This window comes from Brugia malayi, assembly GCF_000002995.4.
Source record: "Brugia malayi strain FR3 genome assembly, contig: Bm_v4_Chr2_contig_001, whole genome shotgun sequence".
Classification (NCBI taxonomy): domain Eukaryota; kingdom Metazoa; phylum Nematoda; class Chromadorea; order Rhabditida; family Onchocercidae; genus Brugia; species Brugia malayi.
Window position 1 is genome coordinate 327,858 of NW_025062476.1, and position 19,755 is coordinate 347,612.

The 19,755-nt window shown below is 35.3% G+C and overlaps 4 protein-coding genes across 7 annotated transcripts; 3 read left to right on the top strand and 1 right to left on the bottom strand.

Annotated features, from left to right (window-relative positions):
• Nucleotides 1-656: 656 nt before the first annotated feature.
• Bm4126 (uncharacterized protein) lies at nucleotides 657-1,666 on the top strand (the record flags this gene model as incomplete). The annotated part of the gene is made up of 3 exons (XM_001898506.1): nucleotides 657-803; nucleotides 1,001-1,209; nucleotides 1,489-1,666. The coding sequence occupies 3 exons, from the start codon at nucleotides 657-659 to the stop codon at nucleotides 1,664-1,666; spliced, it is 534 nt and encodes a 177-aa protein (XP_001898541.1).
• A 588-nt stretch (nucleotides 1,667-2,254) lies between these two features.
• Bm10258 (Uncharacterized protein) lies at nucleotides 2,255-2,470 on the top strand (the record flags this gene model as incomplete). The annotated part of the gene is made up of 1 exon (XM_001898507.2): nucleotides 2,255-2,470. One exon carries the CDS (start codon nucleotides 2,255-2,257, stop codon nucleotides 2,468-2,470), a length of 216 nt encoding a protein of 71 aa, XP_001898542.2.
• A 3,157-nt stretch (nucleotides 2,471-5,627) lies between these two features.
• Nucleotides 5,628-7,455, top strand: Bma-mlt-8 (Uncharacterized protein; the record flags this gene model as incomplete). Of its 3 annotated transcripts, XM_043077946.1 has the most annotated exons (6): nucleotides 5,628-5,816; nucleotides 6,128-6,265; nucleotides 6,406-6,506; nucleotides 6,673-6,868; nucleotides 7,076-7,171; nucleotides 7,351-7,455. In XM_043077946.1, the coding sequence occupies 6 exons, from the start codon at nucleotides 5,628-5,630 to the stop codon at nucleotides 7,453-7,455; spliced, it is 825 nt and encodes a 274-aa protein (XP_042933880.1). The 3 variants fall into 3 exon arrangements, with proteins under 3 accessions (XP_042933880.1, XP_042933881.1, XP_042933882.1); XM_043077947.1 differs by lacking the exon at nucleotides 5,628-5,816 and having other exon boundaries at nucleotides 6,215-6,265; XM_043077948.1 differs by lacking the exons at nucleotides 5,628-5,816; nucleotides 6,128-6,265; nucleotides 6,406-6,506 and having other exon boundaries at nucleotides 6,686-6,868.
• A 1,908-nt stretch (nucleotides 7,456-9,363) lies between these two features.
• On the bottom strand, nucleotides 9,364-14,349 carry Bma-mthf-1 (the record flags this gene model as incomplete). Of its 2 annotated transcripts, none has more annotated exons than XM_043077950.1 (13): nucleotides 9,364-9,508; nucleotides 9,591-9,742; nucleotides 9,825-9,923; nucleotides 10,052-10,240; nucleotides 10,396-10,605; nucleotides 10,794-10,947; nucleotides 11,196-11,404; nucleotides 11,536-11,729; nucleotides 11,984-12,077; nucleotides 12,579-12,766; nucleotides 13,063-13,177; nucleotides 13,641-13,776; nucleotides 14,291-14,349. In XM_043077950.1, the coding sequence occupies 13 exons, from the start codon at nucleotides 14,347-14,349 to the stop codon at nucleotides 9,364-9,366; spliced, it is 1,944 nt and encodes a 647-aa protein (XP_042933884.1). The 2 variants fall into 2 exon arrangements, with proteins under 2 accessions (XP_042933884.1, XP_042933883.1); XM_043077949.1 differs by having other exon boundaries at nucleotides 14,258-14,349.
• Between the last annotated feature and the right edge of the window lie 5,406 nt (nucleotides 14,350-19,755).

Consider the following 19,755-nt stretch of genomic DNA (forward strand, 5'->3'; position numbering starts at 1 on the left):
TATACATTAGCCACTCATCCGATTGTTTTCCATCTTCTCATATTGGAAGAAACTGTAAAGAAAGTATTGCAGAAGACAAAGAATGGAAAGGGTAAATTTGAAAGGAACTTTGGATTAGTTTGAAATACTGCTAAAGGACAGAAATGTCTAAGGGATTCAGTTCACACTACCAACTTTGCTAAGAAAGGCTGTCACCAAACGGATGACAAAGGAGACGTAATGACCGTTATGCTGGCATTGAGACATTGCTGTTTCATTGAGACTGAGCAGAGTTTCACAGCTTAAGCTGCATCCGCTATTCCCCGGTAGTTCGGGGTGTGTGGGTCGTTGTCTTGGGGGTTTGGGGACGATGTGTTGTCCTTTCGTTTGGGGCGTTGGCTTTCCAATGAATTAAGTAAACAATATAGTTGTTTTTATGAGTATACTGAAAATCATGGGTGAAAGTCATTTGATTCAAATAACACCAACATCCTCGGAGAGAAGCGAGAAATTGCGGAATGTTTTCTGCTTGTGTTTGATTATGGAATCATTGAACTCTTCCACTTCATGGATACTGGATAGGACAATCTCTGGCAATTGGGGTATGACCGGGCGCATTTTGTCAAAATGCCTGTGTGATGGCAGGTGGAAAGAGAAACTATATATTTCAGCTGGAAATGGCTGGTAAATTACCAAAAATCGCTCCAAAAACGGTGACTAATCGCACACAAACGCCAATAATGGTATGGTTACGTGATAAGCTAAATGCAATATATCGAGATAGAACCACACCACCGCCCGGCTTACCGACAGCTGATGGTGAGGTCGGTTTAATTCTTATTTATCTCGGTGATTCGTAACTGTCCAACAGCCATCTTTTTTTGTCATTGTGAAGAAGGAAGTTATATATATATATATATATATATATATAGTTCACATATGCAAAATTTCTTCAGTTCACAGAAATTATATCATATCTGTGCGTTCGGTTTGGAATAGACTAATTTTCTTTTTATTGTAGAGCAAGTTTTATGAAATGAATCGTTTTCCGAACACACAAACAGCGAGAAGCCGTCCTTCTGTATCATTACCTGGTGGCGTACATCACAAATCATCCGACAATTATTATTTGGACAGAGATACTCGTCGCAGTATCCAACCCCCGAAATGCATTTATTCCGCAGATTCGCATGACCAAGTTTCCAAAAGCCTCGACGGTGAAACAATATGGTAACTCGCTTAATTCAAATGGCTCTGTGTATGAAATAGTTCTTCATAGATTGCTAATTTTGAAGAACCTTTTTTTTCATGTCCACCTGTTAATACTACTGTAGTTTATAATCTTTTTTATATACATAGAGTCATAAATCGTTTATTATATTATTCTAATAAAGCACAACTTCAGGATGATTGCGTTCTTCTATAGATTCCTCTAGATCGCAGGGCAGATTTCCTAGTTGAGTTTAAGTCAAATGTAGTTTTCATTAAACCACTTTTTTCATATTTTAGTACTGAAACAACAATGAAAGTAGAGACAAGTTTGCGAAAAAATTTTGGGCTGGAGTTGCCAACTCCAGGTTTCGGATATGCATGGCATCGGAATAAAGACGAAGAACTGCATACGCCAAGGTATTCGAAAGATCTAGCAGCACTGGAAAAATACGACAAATTCACATATAGTGATTGATTAAAGTATACTAGTTCGTAATATATTTAGGAATGCCCATTTTTACGCTTGATTTTTCTAAAGAATAAAAACTTTTCCCTGGACATGAATCTGGTGTTTTGAAATTATTAATCAAATATCAGTCTGGTGAAAAGAAGAATGAAAAACGAAGTATCATTTAATTCAACTTTGGAGTTTGGAAACACACATTGAGCTTTCAAATCTTAATTAGTGAATTTATAAGGCAAGCTAAAAAAGCGTCGGGAAATAGTATTTATTTATGCATGCATGTTGTCGGATTCGTAGAGTTGTATTTACGGTTTTTGTGTGTATTTATTGTCTTGTATAAAACTTGAACAATGTATAAAATTTGAGCAGTGAACTTTTTGGCAAATTTTAAATTTTGTAATGGATTATGAGGGAACTAATAAAACTTTCACTGACGCTTCCTTGCCCTTACTCCTTCTATTGGGAGAGAGAAGCATCAACCGCAATATACAGCAAAGTCGCGAAGATGAATGGTGTTAAAAGATGGTTGAGATTTTTTTTTCCATTTTAAAGGGAACGGGAAGGGGAGGACTGTTCCAGAAATACCCGCGGGCATGTTCCATGATATGCCATCAGGGCGGACATGAGGTTATAACAGGTTGTGGTTTGCATGTGCTTCCTTTCCGGGAAGGTTATCTGTTGCTTCGGGAGATTGTGGAGAGAATGAGCAAAGGGACAAATTATTCTTTTGAAGCAAGGTGGTTTTCCGTTAGTGGTGACATCAATGATGACGAGAGTGTCAGTTGTCGACATCATCCGACAATCTCCTTGCATTAACTTTCACCACAACTGATTTTTGCATCTTTGTCACACTTGCGGTCATTTCTTCTATTTTTAATTCGAAAATTTTGTTAGACTTACTTCGAAAAATTAGATACAATTGAGATGTACGTCGTCTGTTCATTTAAGATTGCATCTCTTGCACTTTCTATATTATGTGGTCTTGCATTTCTCATGCTTTTTATTACAACATAACTGGATTATCCTACTCCGGTTAGACTGAAAAGATTTTTAGGATGAACTTTTTTTTGGAAAAATAATGCAGGATGAGATTATTTACTGCAAATCTGATGACACGGGAAAGAACATGATAATTTGTAAAGATGAAAAATTAGCTAGGTTAACTTTCGCTTTTAAGTAATAACCAAAGTTTTACTTAATGGGTAATCAAATGGATGATCACCTTTTAAAAACCTTGTAACAACAATAATAACAACAACAACAACAGCAACAGTATGTAGAGGGACAAATGAGTAGCAATAATAAATATTTACGCTTGTGTTATTATTGCTGCGAAGGGTCAAAGTTCAGTGATGTATGTGTCACATATAATATTTTTAGGTTAGAAATGATAGTTGCTGAGTGTGATGATGCTTTATTTGGAGGATGGCATTTAGCGTTGGCATGAAGTATTTCTTTTTTATTTAAAGTGACATCAAAATGTCTGCAACCATTCGAGTAACTCTTTCATGTTATCTTTGCAAGGATCATTTCGAAAAGTCAATCTGTGATTTAAAAAACCGGTCGGAGTGCAGGATCCATGAAAATCCGGTGTTAATTTGATAGAATTTATAGGCATTAACTTGTAAAAATGAAAAGTTTGTTCCTTCCAAAGAGTTGCTGTTAAGAGATGAGAAGGAAGTACTTGGTTTAATGAATGGGCGGATCAGGTAGTATCATTTTATTTTATAGTGGAGGGGTACATTGGTCGATTTTCTATAATAAAACTGAACCGGATTTGATGAGATCGTTTTGTGGGCGGGCAAGACAGAGGCATAGTGAAAATAATGGAAGGAAGAAGTGAAGGAGGCCGTAACCGTAGCTGAACCGAGACATACCGATTGATCTTCCCTTCGGGATATTGCCTAGATCAGGTTTTTCACGTTGTCCAACATTTTTTCTTTCTTTTCCGCTCACCGCTCCTGTCCGCTCTCTTTTCTTTCTTTGCTATACTACAAATACCTTTATTACAATTAGTAAATGATTTGTAAATTTTCTCGAGGGCATCAATTAACATCGCATTTTCTCTTGCTTGTAATCAGTGTCCAATGTCTGGAATGGAATGAAATTGAATCGAGTTTTTCGTCGTTACGATGTAATTGATTAAAAGATGAACGGAAGAATACGAAATAAGGATATCGTTCCGGAACTCGCTTCTCGTTATCACATCAGTCATACCGTATCAGTTCTTCATGAACCATTAATGATAAATTAACTTGTTATCACTGTCCACTTATTAATTTAATGCTTCATTCTGCGGGTCCGCTATTCGAGATTCCCGCTGAATACACCGCATTCGCGGGATGATCACTTTACTCTAACCTTTTCGTTTCAGTAGTATCATAGCCTTCCAAGCAAAATGCTGGCAATTCGAAAGTCGCCCAACTCTTCATCTTTTATTAATTTCAAATTCTTATTTTGATTTCAGTTGAATCTTCTTCCCTCCCTTCTTTATCAAATGTGCTCTTCGATGAATTTCTCTTTTAAAAAACATTTAGCCCATGTAAAAATATAATCGAATTGATAACAATAGTATAATTTTGAATGAAACTTTTGAATAGTAGTCGATGGATGATGTTCAAACTGACTCCTTACGACGTGGTTCATTGTCCCCCCCTTCCCATTTCTCCGCGACACATAGCGATCTCTCTTCATCAAATGCTTTCTTTTTATCCTCGTCAAACACTTACCGGTTCATGTCGTTGCTGTGACGGTTGATGACGGCACGGCGATGTCCGGTGATCACCATCAACATTTCTTCTCATTGTTTCTTAATCTCCCATAACAACTATTGATTTTTTGACCGATTTTTAGGCGTTTTTATATTTATGTGCGTTGGTTGTATTTTGCAAATTTAATTTTTTTTTTTTCTTACATTTATAAGAGAATTGAACTGATGACATATGGTGCAATTAACTGATTAAAATTGACTGAAATAAGAGAATTAGCTGTTATTGGTTGAGCAACAGATATGAAACAATAAGAATGACACATCTAATTTCTCAGCAATATGTGTTTTGTTTGTTTATTGTTTGACTTTTGAGCTAAAGAAAAAAGCATCTTTAGCTGTCTATGTGTAATGAAGTTTACTTAATCCTAACGGAGTAACGTGACAAGATACTTTCTAGTGAGGTGAAATTAAGCATTGAAGAATAAAACCAAAAAAGATATGAAATAAGTTTAGCATCAGAGATTCTCCCTTCTGTATCATTTGAACATTAAAATCTGATCATAATTTTTTTCCTTGTAATAACTGACAGAATGCTAATAGCGCCACTAGCGATGCATTCTGAAACTTTTCTCTCGAAGATTGTTTTTCTGTCAGTTTCGATAGCACTAACAATAACACATGAATTAAGGACATCTCCTTCCTTTCATAACCTTTCGGAATTTATAGCAATCGAAATCACTGCACAGTGAATTACAGCTGTTTTGTGCAATAGCTAAAGCCATTTCTGATACTTTTTTCATTTGTAATATCTTACTTAAAAGTTTTTCCTATCATTCTTATTCGTATTTTCTATTCCAATATTTGATGAGGTTCAGAATAGGTAAATTTTCAAAATTTCATCGTTCTTCAGTTCCATCTAGAATGCTTATAATGATTTCTTCAATGGAACAAAGAATTGATAAAATGGATGAAATAGGATGTCAGAAATGAAATCAACTAATTAGTAATGAATGCTAATTATATTCAATAAATCAGAGTCACAGCATTTCATTATTAACAACAGAATTATGTTGTTGTCTAGGCTGCTAGTAAACAATTAAGACTGAAAACATAGTTTCAGGACAATGAATGCTATATTAATCATTGTAATGCCAGCACTGTTCTCAGAGCGCTCAGATTTTAGTATTGTATATTCGCTTCCATCGGCGCTATTATTCATCTATCAGCGCAATATAATCTTGAAACTCGTCGTAGATTTTACAGATGTTGAGGTGTACCCTCACGCATTTCATATTGGCAATGCTGTATGTTAAAACATTAGCCCAATCAGCATTATCGCGTGCTTGGGAAGAAACTTTCCCTGGGCATGTGCCATTCTGGGAAAAATACACCACGGGACCGCATGGTGTTGTCATTCGTGGGTGGCAATTCAGTCGATGTGCAAGTGAACAGGTGAAGAAGCATTTCATTGACATCGCTAGAAAATTTCTCTTATGAGTTCCCATGTTAGTAAAAATACTTTAATGTGAACTGTATGTGTTCTTTAATCTAAGATATGAAACCAAGAGAAGTCGATCAGTGATTGTGTTTAACCTTTACTGATACGATGACGAGTAAGGTTGAGGTTAGTCTTTTGACGAAATAATTGTTATGGATACCTGTCAATGCTACTTTACCTTACTTAAAACCTGTTTGAGAGCGGATGCAAAAGACACACTCATAAATGAATGAATGATGTCATTCTAAGAAACATAAATTTGCAGTGGACAAACTATGTAGTGAATGTTTCAAATATTGTCGTATGGCCAGACTATCCACGTTTCCCGGGACCTATATTTTTCAATGTTACAATGGATGTAAGCGAAGAATTACCGCAGGATAAGATCGAGATGGATGTCGAGGTACCGCTCCTTGCCTGTGCCACAACTATTGAAAGTGTCCAATTTTATGGCTCTTTGAAATTGACCATTCTTTAGATTAAGTTTTGCTAAATGTTAATTCTGAGATACAAGTTAATGTACTTTCTTAAAAAACTATTGAGGTAAGGCATGCAGTAACGAATAAACAAGGATCAAAGGGCTGGCAGGTAATTCCATGCCAAGGTTGGAATTTCATCGACGGTTGCGATGGAGTCGGTTCTTGGTATGTTTACTGATTGCTTGTAATTTGATGGAATTGGAATTGACTTTACAAATGAATGAATGAATTCCTTGGGCTTAGACAAAACAAACTTACTTCTTAAGTGATCTTTTCTTCAATCCTTCTTTCATTGCATAATCTGCGCAGCATGCACGCAAAGTATTTGCAGTCGCTATTGCGATATGCTGGACAAATGTCATGAAACGGTGAAAGCAGCGGATAAATATATAACTGATCGGAAGGCGCACGAATTCATCCGACAAAATAAGTTGTGTCCTCCGCCGAAAGGACATTGGACGATGACATTTAGCAAAGTGTTCACAACTGAAGATTTACCTAAAAGTTTCTTTGGACCATTGCAATCGGTGCCACTTTCAAGTATCTAGAACTTTTTTGAAATATTTCTAAACTAGTAACAGTATCAATATTCAGTGTTGCAAGAATTAAGCATATTAACAGAATTCAATTAATCTTACTTTTTACTTCAGCAATTCTATAACTATTTCACATTCCAAGTAGTTTTGGTTTGTTGCCAAAATTTAATAATCATTAATTTAAAAAGTATTGTTTAGAACGAGTACTGGCTAACGTTTTCATTTTCGGATGGCAAAGATAAGAAACTTGGATGTGCACGTCTTTGGATCGATGTATGCAAGTATCATTTACAGGTAAGTAACAACTTTCATGATACTTAATAATCAAAGTTATTGTTAACAAGTGACAACACGAGATTCATAAATTATCATTTGGCCAAAAAATAGGTGCCAATTAGAATGAATGATATGTTAATGCCGTCGTACACTCATTTTTATTACGATTTTGAGATAAAACACAAAAATTTGTTAAGGATAAGCAGCAGAAATGTTTACGAGACCCAAATGCATTCAAGAATTTTATCAACGATATCAGTAGCCAAGTGACACAGATCAGACAACGGACCAGTTCATCCTGAGAATCATACGGGGAAAAAGAAATGTTTTTTTAAGGCCAATTCAATTAACTGCTGTGCCACCTTATCGGCGCCAATGTACAATTCACCAGGAATGCGTTCGCTGAGTGTTGTACTACTACTACTACTACTACCCTTTGCCAATAAATTTCATCAACATCGTGAATTCTCGACTGTACATCTCTCAAATGTTAATAAAAAACTCGGTGAAATAATTATGGATTCTGATAATTACATGTCACATAATAATGTATAGGAAATATTGATTCAAGTGGGAAAGTATCAATGATTAATGGGGAATATCGACGATAATATTGTAGAGCCTTGTGGTCGTTAAATTATTTTTTATTGGTACTAAAATTAATTCTGTTCATTTAACCCGAATGAACATTTGTTTCACTTCAAAATTTTCTCCAATTACTTTGTTAGCAAAACGAGCATTCGGGCCTACATTTTACCAATAAGAAATAATTTTGTTTAACTGATGCTTTGAGCTTTGATTAACTCTTGGAAAGTATTCTCTTCGTCTCTGTGTACAGAGAGTTGTTCAGGTGATTGCAGAATAGTAATCAATTAGCTAAAGGTAAGATGAATACCGCGGTAAATTACTTGAAGCATTGATTTAATCAACGTCAAAATAGTAAATTAATGTTTGCCACTGCAAGCACTACGGTCATCTATCTGCTGAATGTACTTACCTTGGAGTAATTGGACTCGTCGGGATTCATTAGGCTCTAATTAATTGTTGGCCATCAGCTAAGAACCACCGTCATCCTTTGACGTGAGTTTTACAGCAACTTCTTCGTCAAATCATCAATACCAGTTGTCATTTATGATCCATTACGGTTGTCAACTAATGGGACATTTTGCACTGCAAGTTTTCCCCATTTTTAATATTTATTTTTCCTCATATCTTTCCCAATACTTAATAAGTATCATTTGCTGATTATTTTCAACTGCTTGGCTCAACTTGCTGATAGTTATCAGAATCAAATCCTGTTGCAAAGAGAATTACGGATGGTTTTCAGGTTTGCCTGAACTTATGTCACAGGTAGACATCACACCTTGATTGGCTAGAATTTCTGCTCATTTTCAAATTACCTTACCACCATCTATTAAACGTTTTATATTTTTTTGCTAGCAGAAATCAATCGTTGAAACTGTATTTCTGAATAATAAACCCAAAAGCTACTTTAGTTGCACTCAACTCCAACCCTTTTCATTTGCAAATTTCTTTGCCTACCACAAAACTGCATGTGGCCATGTCGGCAGTTCCGGCCAAGTATATTGCGATGCTGTAAAGTGCGTCGATCAATAAGTTAGAGCCACAAACCTCTTTCTTGTCTAGCCTTATTCCTTCATTCCAAGATAAACAGTAATGAATTGATAACACATATTTATTCCAAAACATGTCGCAATATGAAGCATCCAACAGCACTCAACTATTTCTGATGCAGAAATTTTAATTCAAATCTTAAATACAAATTTAGATATTCGTGGACGGTACTCTTCGAATGATCACCGAAGTACAGCATCGATGATCAATTATTATAGCTGCAACAATTCAATCCTTAATCATCAAATTATTCATCAGCTTATAATTCATGCAACAAAATGAGATAGCACAGTCAAGAATTAAAATGTAAAACAGTGAAGTTTAAAAATAGAAAAAACACAATTATTTTTACGCCAATACTTGTGCGATAAGATCACATGAACAATATACAAATATATAATTCAAAATTGAGCGCAAAGCTCGCTTATCTGTAGAATAATATATATATTTTTTATTTCAGAGGGCTAACGATATATATATATATATATATATATATATATATTTAAAAAAAAATTAAAAATTAAAGAGATAACTTCGCAAGCAGATCAATAAATGATATAATCTATTTCAGAGGGCTAACGATTCACAAGTTGAGCCAAACAGTCAAAGATAATAGTTGATTTCGGATAGTCATTATCTACTAAAGTCACCAGACAATATTCATTATAAATTTTTTCTAGTAAACAACGACTTGATGTTCCTTCAGCGTATATGGATGACCTAAATTAACAAATATTTTACTTCAATAAAAATGTGAATTTAAAGAAACAAGATGACTATTCTTAAAGCAAGAGAAATGTACCAGTTTAACCAGGCGCTAAAGGCCTCATCCTTCCAAACACGAAATGAAAGCGGATCAACTACCGTCGGCTGTGCAATTTCAGAACCTGGAAACACGCCCCAGGTAACAGCAATTGGCATGGTGGTTTCAGTATTTGTCCAGTCAATTGTTGCCTGCAAAATTTATGACACTGTCTTAATTTTTTGAAAAACTATTTCTTTTACTAACATGAATTAGCAAAAACGAAAAGCTTACATCATGATTGACAATGTGACAGTTAAGACGCGAATAAGATGGCAAAAGACTCCATAGAACTTCAGCATTTGCTTGTGATGTGAAGAATTCGAGATAAGCCTGAAAATGTAGATCAAAGATTTAAATGAAATCAAAAAGGAATACAGAGATAAAGCAACAACAAAAAAAAAAAAAAAAAAAAATTCGCTTCGATAGTATAAGGATGTAAAAATAAAGAAGGAAGCAACCTTTTGATAACAGTAGCCACCAGGTTTGCCCCAGCCAACAAACGGATCCGTACTAGGGGCTCCATTAATGGATGGCTGACTATTGATTGTCAAAAATCCATTTGAATTGCACCACAGTAACTGATCCTTTATAAGTGATGTTTCAGCCCGTATACCATCGTGTTGCTCATTCCAAGGCAGTTGACTTACCTGAAATCTGTGTGATTCTAACACAATTGTTGATCAAAATTCGAATCTACCGTTTTGTATCGGGAGATAGCAGTAACTTCTCTTTGTTTTTTGTATCACATTAAATATGAAGTAACAAATCGTAACAGCAATAATAAGGGAAATTTTCAGCTTACTTTCACACCATTTTCATTGATATTTTGTGTGATAAAATTGACAAATACTTTTTGTATGTCAGCAAGCGTTTCTAAACGTTCACCATACATTCGAAGTTGTTCATCTCTGGTTGGTTGTCCTTTCAAATAGAATAAGTAGTAATCTTTGAGATCATTGAACGCTGGCGAACTGCTATTACCCCAACGACCATTTGGAAATTCGTCCCATTCCTGCCAACAGTATCCAATAGTTGTAAATAAATGTAAGCGAAAAAAAAAAAAAACTGCTTTTTTTAAATGAATTACGCGCAAGACAAACTAAATTGATTGACTACAAAAAAATAAAAGCATCAAAAGAAGAAAAAAAAGAATTAGGTGAAATGGAAGCTGAAATGCATCAGTAATATTAAAAAATTTACACGGGTTCTAAAAACATAGGATTTCGGTCGCATTGACCAAAAAATGGGTCGCACATCTTCCTTGCAACGAACAGGATGGCTTTCACCAAATAAACGCCAAGGCAAGGCACGCATAGGTGAACGTGGCCAAAGCCCCAATTGTTGTAAAATTTCCCTCGAAAAATTATATGTCTGCATACAATGAACAAGTATTCTGATTACTACAGACAAACAGAATAAAGTAAGGATGAAAAACAAAATTAAAAGCTAAAAAGTGGATATCACACAGTTTATAATCATAAGAATGAATAGTTTGATGGGATAATAAGAATAATACTGACAAAGATATAAAGAAGCTACCTTTATTACTGATAGATGTGGAACTCGTTCTATAAATAACAAGATCTAAAATACAAAAATTACCTTGAAGAAGCTTCTCGATTCAATGTAAACAGATGTATAGATGTAGCACTACCATTTGAAAGAAGTGTTCGACATAAAGTCACAGCATGCCAGATGCCAAAATTACGTACAGCATCGTCATCATTTTTAATTGGTTCCAAACTAGTAAGGATAGAGTCAGGTATAACTAGTTGTGACAATTCTGCGACACGACGTATACTTTCATAACTCTGCAGATAAAAATTAAATCGTTCACCAGTTTGCTGCTTTCTTTCTTCTCAAATAAAAAATCTTCATTAACGAAAAAAAAAAACTCATGCAAGATTTTCAACAAAGGAAAACGAAAAAATATCAGTGAAACCTGAATCGGTAAGATTCCAGGGATGATTGGTACAGTGATACCAATTTCGCGACAATCACGCAAAAAATTTTTGAAGACTTCTCCATCGAAAATTATTTGAGAAATAATAAAATCTGCTCCTGCATCTACTTTCGCTTTCAAATACAAAAGGTCAGCTCGATAACTCGGAGCTTCAGGATGTCCTGCGGGATAGCCTAAAAAATTTCTTTTATTCTAATTAACAAGAAGGAAAGTAGTGAATATAATGTTCTAATGCAATATCATAGCTTTTGTTATCATTTCTTTCCCATAATCAGTACATCATACGAGTTCTTCGAAGGCTTCATACACTAGCACAATTAAATGTCGTCTTTGAGTAATCAAAGAGCTCTAATGATCACCATGTTACTAGCCTGTTACTGCTGCTACTAATAAAACCATGTAAAGGAATTATATACCAAAAATATACCGGCACACGCTATGGTGAAGTAATCATTATATTCCTCTTTTATCCATCGGATGAGGTCTAAGGCTCGGTATTTATACAAAACTGGATTTTCATCCTGCAATCTGATGATAATTCCACATGTATGCCAAACATATTCAAAAAGAAATATTGTAATTTGTATACAAAAATATCGATGAATTTTTGAATATTTCGTCGATTTCATACTACTAATTAAAAAAATCCTGGACAATGAGAAATATTAAAAAAACAAAGCCCAGTTTATCAAGGAAAATACAACTTAACTTCAACTGCAGATAATTACAGTTTAAAGTTTAAAGAGTGGCAAAATAATGTGTCTATCTAATTACACGATTTGCGTTTTTTTTTTTTTCAGTGCATAGATTATTCAAAGATCTATTAAAAAAGCGAAATCTTTAAGCGTAAAGCATGAAAACAAATGAATAATACAAGTATGGCTTATAGCAGAACGATAAACAAAAATATAATAATGTTTACAAAGAAGAAATGAAGAAAGATAGAAAGTTTTCTTTATTTTATCTGAGGTAATTTGTTTTTAATCAATAGCAATTAAATCAAAAATTCTCAGCAAGCTCACCTGTCGGGGAAGATCACCACGAAGGGCCAAAATATTTTTCAATCCCAATGCTTTACTCTGTTCTAAATGCCTTATTGATTGTTCTTTTGTATACGGACAGCAGGTAATATGCAGCATTGTATCCATGCCACAATAATCTAAACATCCTGCTGCCACTGAGGATGATGATGTTTCACTGCTTATATTACCTGAAAACTTTGAAAATATGGACAAAGCCATGTAGGACTTTAGCAGCTCGAAAATCAATATAAATGAAGAACCCAATAAAGAACACTGCAAATTAAGCAAAAAAATTTAACATGGTGCAAACTTTAGCAAATAAAGTGTAGTTTTGGAATAAGTAAATTTATATCCCTTTGAGCTTCCAGTTCCAGGAAGAAGTCCTATTTGTGAAAAAATATCTCTATCATTTACTACAACATTCCAACACACATACTGCAGTGCTTACAAACAATGTAAAGAAGCAAGAGCTTAATTAACGAACCAGGATCGGATCCGAAATGCCACGCTATGTCAACAAACATTGGATTTCCTTCACGAAAACGGTCAAGACGTGCGAAAAAATTTGCAACACTGTTTGTTGTCTTCGGCGGAAAAAACTGGAAAAATAATGTTCCGCACAATAAGGCTTCAAATCTTAGCAACACAGAGCAGACGTGACATATTACGACAATGGTAATAACAGTGATGACGGTGTAACGCTTACTTGATGGTATCTCAAGGAAAAAATCAAGCTCGAAGTAATAATAACGATAGGATTAAGAAAAGAACTGCAACCAAAGATACTATTTCATATGGTTTAAAAGAAGTTTTAAATTCACTATAGATGCAAAACAAGAAAAATGAAACTTGGACTAAATTCGGAATTTTTTAACTAGAACGGAAATCTAATTTCCTTTAAAAAATAATATCCCATATTTAACAAGTTTAAAATTATATTTTGTTTAAACAATAATAAGATGAAAGTAAACACCAGAAAGTATAAGATTTTAAAAAAAAATCACTTTTTTTATGGAAATTAGTAAGCATGTATCCATTCAAAAAATGAAAAATTGCACTTACTTCAAGTGAAAAGAATGGTATGCCATTAGCGATTCGCTTCTTAATGCGGTCACGTAGCGGCACGTAGGTACCGTTAGCCACCCAGTCGGTCCTGGATTCGCCCCATTTCTTGCTGCATGATCGTGGAATAACCACACTGGAATAAACTGCAGGTAAAAAAACCCTGCAGATCAAAAAATAAAATCCTATACTTACCTCGAGTGTAAGAAATTGTTAGCTTTTAATGATTCGCTTCTTGATAAGTTCCATTAGCTTGGATACCATCATTTCTTGATGGTCATTATCTGCATACAAATCCACAAAGGAATAAGGATAAATAGAACGGGGAAAAAGAGAAACACGAAAAAGGGAAACACGGAAATTTCAATAAAAACAATCATATAGTGAATAAGCCTAGAATGAATCTTCATGGAATTTGAAGTCATATTAACATAATGTAGAGTGAAACAAAGGACAATTTGAAAGGACCTTCATACTTTATCAGATCTAAAAGTTCAATCAGATTCGCAATCATCTCAGGTACACAGGAGTGTTCTTTTTGGGAAGACAATAACTCCACTTTCAAATAATAAAAGAAATTACTTAATCAATTATTATTACTTATACAAGTTAATTACTCTGAAGTGTTCCCAGACGAACTGACAACAAACCCATCAGTACTGCTCGTCGGACTCATCTCACCTTCATTGTCATCTCGCACTGCATCCATATTAGCAAACACAATAACCGATTGGCTTGCAGCAAATCACCAGAACGAGTACTAGAACAGCTGCGGACCAGTAGAAGCGCAGAGGAGCGGTTGCTTTGCCTTTAGGTGAGGGTACGTTACGTACGTATCGATGCTTCAGTCTCGACGTGATTCGTCCCAAGTACGTGCGGGCAGTACTCACTGCAGTGACTGCGATGTCCTCGCTGTACCCTTCAACGTCAGAGGCTGCACCCTTTCAGCCTTTCAGGATGAGCGATAAGTACTGTCCGTTGCGTTCTCGTGCGAGGACAGAGAATGCCACTGCTTGAAAGGAGGATTACGTCAATCGCTGGTTATAACGAATGAGAATGAGCAGCCCATATGTGAGATCCGATCCGTTAAGACCGACCGACCGACCGACCGACTTCAGTTCTACTTGTAGTCTCTGTCCGTCCTCAATGACTGCTGCTGCTGTCTCTCCGCTAACTCTGAAAATTCAATTTTTTACCATTCTTTTTTTATTTTCAATTCTTATCTCTTTGCTATCTATTTTGGAATGCAATGCGGACATTGTTAAGAAAAACATGAAATTAATGCTTTTTGATTTATGTTTGGTTGATTTATTCAGCAGACAAAAAAGTATTTGGCACCGACTTTATGACTATTGGATGGTTCTGCTGGTGACACTCAGCAAGATCGTTGTGCCTGTGATAGAAAAGCTAGCTTTGGGACTGGACAAGTCTCAGTAATGCTATCAGAAACTTTAACCTTTCTTATTTTGGTGCAAAATTTTCAACGTTTCTTTTATGATTATTTCTTTCGACTGTAGTTGTTTATGTTTGCAGTCATCAGTCCGAAAGGGTCACATCCAAAGGGTAATCGAAAAGTCAACCCTGATAAATTCCGTATAAATTCTATATAGTTCCCTGAGAAGAAAGAAGATTCTACTTTTTATTGACAGGCACAAGAAGAAAAAGGACTAAAAAAATTTGTGGAATAGTATCAAATGAATTGAACGAAAAATAAAATAAGTTCGTTAAGGTTTTTTTGCGTATTATACTATGTCCCTATAAATTTAATTCAATAATACTACCAGGAAGTATTTCATGAGTGACACCAATTTGGGGTAATCGGATGGATCAAAAGTTCAGGAAATTTAATGAACATTGAACAATAGGACGAAGGTATCTAATTGTGGTGGGAAGATCCTGTCGTCGTCATCTTTCCTCTCTTCGCTTTCATCCTGTGTCAAATTCGTAATCATTTTTGATCTCTGCACTGAGGCTAAGAGGTCGATGAATCGATGAAACGATTGAGCTTCTCCAAACAATAATGAACCAAACATTTTGACCGCCAGTTTTTGTCTGCTCTCATCATTTTGTTAAACGTTGTCTTTTTTTACAAGAGTCTCTCTCTCTCTCTCTCCCTCCCTCTCTCTCTTTATGCAAATTCCCATATGCGAACTGTTTGATAAGTTAGTGCCTTTATGTGAATTTATTTGATGACACAGTACAGGTCATTCTGGTGAAGTAAGACATCTGTAAGTACCTATAAAATTTTTCATCAAAAATTTTTAAAAGATGAAAAAAAAGAATGAAAGAGTAATTAATTTAAAATTATTATGTTTTTGCTTATTAAATTTCACAAGTAAAGCTTATTGTTCTGCAAACTTTTTCATATGTTTGTATTTAATTGAAACAACCAAAAGTAATTTAATCGTTTCGTTTCATTTTGTTTTGATGCGCTTCGGAGTTAAACAAACAGTGGTTTTCTGTTTCGGGTAACTCATTTCTGACTGAATTTGTTAGGTTCATCGTTAGTAGTAATTAGTCGTTTTCTGTACGATATTATCTTCACAGCACTTTTAATTTTGAAGGATATGAGAAAATGTAAATTGAATTGTGTCTGTTTGAATGATTAGTTTCGATGGGAAATGACAACTGCGGGTAAAAGGAGATGTTATATTCCCAGCACCAAACACTTTGACTTTTATGAAAACGAATCCTAGGCGGGCTGGATAACTGCCAGCTGCATGTGTGACGATCGATAGACACGAGGCGGTTTTGGGCAGATAGTAGTAATGTGAGGTGGACATGTCACACCATGTCCACTCACTCTGCCCAACCTATCCCTCCTCACTGTTGTTTGGGGTTTGGGGTAATTGAATTCCTATGGAAGTGATGCATATTCATGGATGGGTTGCATTCATCTGTTTGTTTACCATTATGGTTTTCGTAATACTTGTTTGTCACCTCTCTTGTTGGCTTCAAACATGCCCATTTCGCAATGCAACCCGCCCGAGATTATCGTGCTTGTAGAGGCATGGGAGGGTGTCATAGCGACCAATTGGATTAGGTAAGGTAGCCATGGCGATGACATTTCAGCTACAAGTCTCTCGTATTTTACGTGAATTTTGTGGTACCATTTGATTGCTGGAACTAAAGTCGTCCATAGCATTGTGTGACATAAGTTTGAAGAATTAATTTCCAGAATTCTTGCAAAAGTACTGCTGGTCGGCCCCTGGTATCGACCCATTCGAAGTGTGAGGGAATGAGAAGGTCCACAACTGTCCACATACGGGTCATTTTTGTGGGACTGAGTGAGGTCATCCGCTCGCGAGGGCTATTGCATGCAGTCAGTGACCTATGCACCTACATGTCTCTCTCTCGGCGTGTCCATCCCTGCGTCCATCTGAAGTGGACTCCCAGCAACTGCATGGCCGCACTCGCTTCCTAATCCTCCTTCATATACCAATAAAATAGATATAACCACGCTTGTCTCGCACCGACAAAGCAGTTTTGTCCCAGAAAGGTCACACTGTTGTCATATTTTGCTCAAAATGTTTCCAAAATTTGCTGATAGTTTCTTACATTTGAGGAAATCTTTGTCTTTCGCTCATTTCGCTATTCGTATAGTCCTTGGTTATGGCTCTCTGTTTGAATTTACTTTATTAACATGCTCCTCGAGCAAAGAAACAAAAGAATATTTGAAGATGCATATATTCTGTTCTGTTCTCAAAACATATATCACAAATTTATTCTCTCTCTCTCTCTAACTTCAAATTGCTTAATGCTGAATTTGAAAAATAAAGATAACGAGCAGGCTTGCGTGACTATTTTCGGAATAGAGACCGATTTTAATTGCAGTGAGTGAATTCGTTAAGTGGCAAGGTAACTGATACTGGACATTCTTCAATGCATCATCAAATTGTAAATTACATTTCAAATTAGAGTATGTGAGAACTAGTTCAAAATTGTTCAGTCTTTTATCTTTCGTTGTCACTCTCCAGCAGCAGCAGCAGCAGGATCTTCATTCGAATTTGGTCCATTTATTGTAAGTAGGAAATGAGAAGTGTCAAAATTGTCATAAATGTGTCATCACTTCAGTACCGTACTGTCATCATTGCCAATAGAACTTATGGCACCTATATGAGCACCAATACCACCAAATGCTACCTGTATTAGCCGTATTTTTTATGTCATACATTTTAAAATTGTTTATAATTGAGAGAAATGGATGTGCGACCACAGTGTGACACCATACTTAGCATCATAATAATGTGTGGGTATCTTCAATGGAAAGGAATCGATAATACCATACCATTGTTGAAAATCTACGTTGCAAATGATTCCGATTAATTCTTTAACTTTTCCAAGGGAATTTGCATCTCTCTTTGGTTTCCTTTAATATGCAATGTTAAGACAATGATTCATCGTCGAAATTTATTCTAATCCACTAATAACTCTTTCATACTAAGTAACTTTTCTTCAACTATTTGTTTCTTTGTTGAAACAGTATTTTTTGATATGGCAAGAATTTGATAATTTGAAGCAGAAATTATTTGTTAGTTGAAGGAATAAACAAAAATTATATGCATTTCTCGACAAGACAACAAGAGAAAGCCAAAAGAGTAACTGTCATGTTGGCTTCATAGGAATGGATTCGTATTTGTGTTTTGTGTTTTTTTTTTTTTTCTGTAATCTATAATTAAAACTTTTCTCGAAATCATATTTCAAAGCTGGCAAGCATATTTTACATTTAAATTGATTAGTGTTATGGCCAAAAATGGACAATTCGAATGATTATCAAAGAAATTGCTATTTCTCTTTAAAATAGTGAAATTTCTTTAAAAATAAAAAAGCTGTTTTATTATCGTTTTCATTTGTCCAACAAGTAAATTAAATCAGCAGACGAAGACAATATTTGAATCATCACAGAATGACGAGGAATTTTCAGTTTCTTCCAAATATTCTAAGTTTGGCATTTCACTTTTCATTTTTGGAAATATTTTTCATCTTTGAGAAGACGTGCGCCATCTTTGAATGCCAAGAAAAAAGCATTGGAAATGAATGAAATGTTGTGTGCTTCCTTGCATGTGTCTCAGCCACACGGTACGTTAGGAAGAGCGGAAGAGTTCGAGGGAATTGCATCTTCCATGGAGAAATAGAATCCGTCCTTATTTGTTTTCATCATTTCTGATTGCGGAATGTTATCTAATGCGTGCACGCACTGCACTTTCCGTCCTTACAATTACTTTTCATTTGCCTTTAAAGGCTAACTTATCGCTTCATCAATTTCTACATCCTTTTCTTTGTACTTCATTTTTAATTCCATTAATTTCTTCAGAAAATGTTATCATCTATTAAAAATTGGAAAAAAAAAAACTGCTTTTTCTTTTTTTTTTTCAGCAAAATTTATGAACACCTCAGCTAAACTATCAACTTCTGCTGTGACAACTGGTCTCTGCACCATGGTGTGTACATGCTAAATGTGCATTGTCACCAGAATATAAGTGTGCCATTAAATATGCAGTAATGAATACATCCATTCATCACACCTACAATATGGCCTCATTTCGATGTCGTTAAATTTGATGTCACAGTGGAGTGAACTCTCAATTGCACCTTTACTACAACCTTGAAAACACGGTGCAACTTCCTCCTATAAAGCACCAACTGTCATAATAATACAAGTATCCCTTCTGATTCCATGCACAAGTTGCATCATCCATCTCCTCTCCTAGCTCCCATCTTAACTGCTTTCTTCCATGAGTCATCGCTATTTTATTACAACCACTACCACTACCACTGCTGTGTACAAATCTAATTCTGAAGTGAGCATGAAGCCAAATCTACTACTCGATTAGCTATAATTTTTCATTGCAGCTAATTATTAACTTAATTTTGTTGTAATTCAACTAGCATTGATCGACCAGAGGATGTCACTGTACGGAAAAGTTTAGATAAGACAAATCTCAAACTTCTAGAAGATTTGATTTAGTTATTGTATTGATACGAGAATGGGAGTGGTTGAGTACTTTCGAAACACATTGCAAAACATATATATTGTCTTAGATCTTAATGTGCTCGAAAAATCCCCTTTTATCACAAGATGGGATCTGAACAACGGAAAAGCGGAACTGTCTCA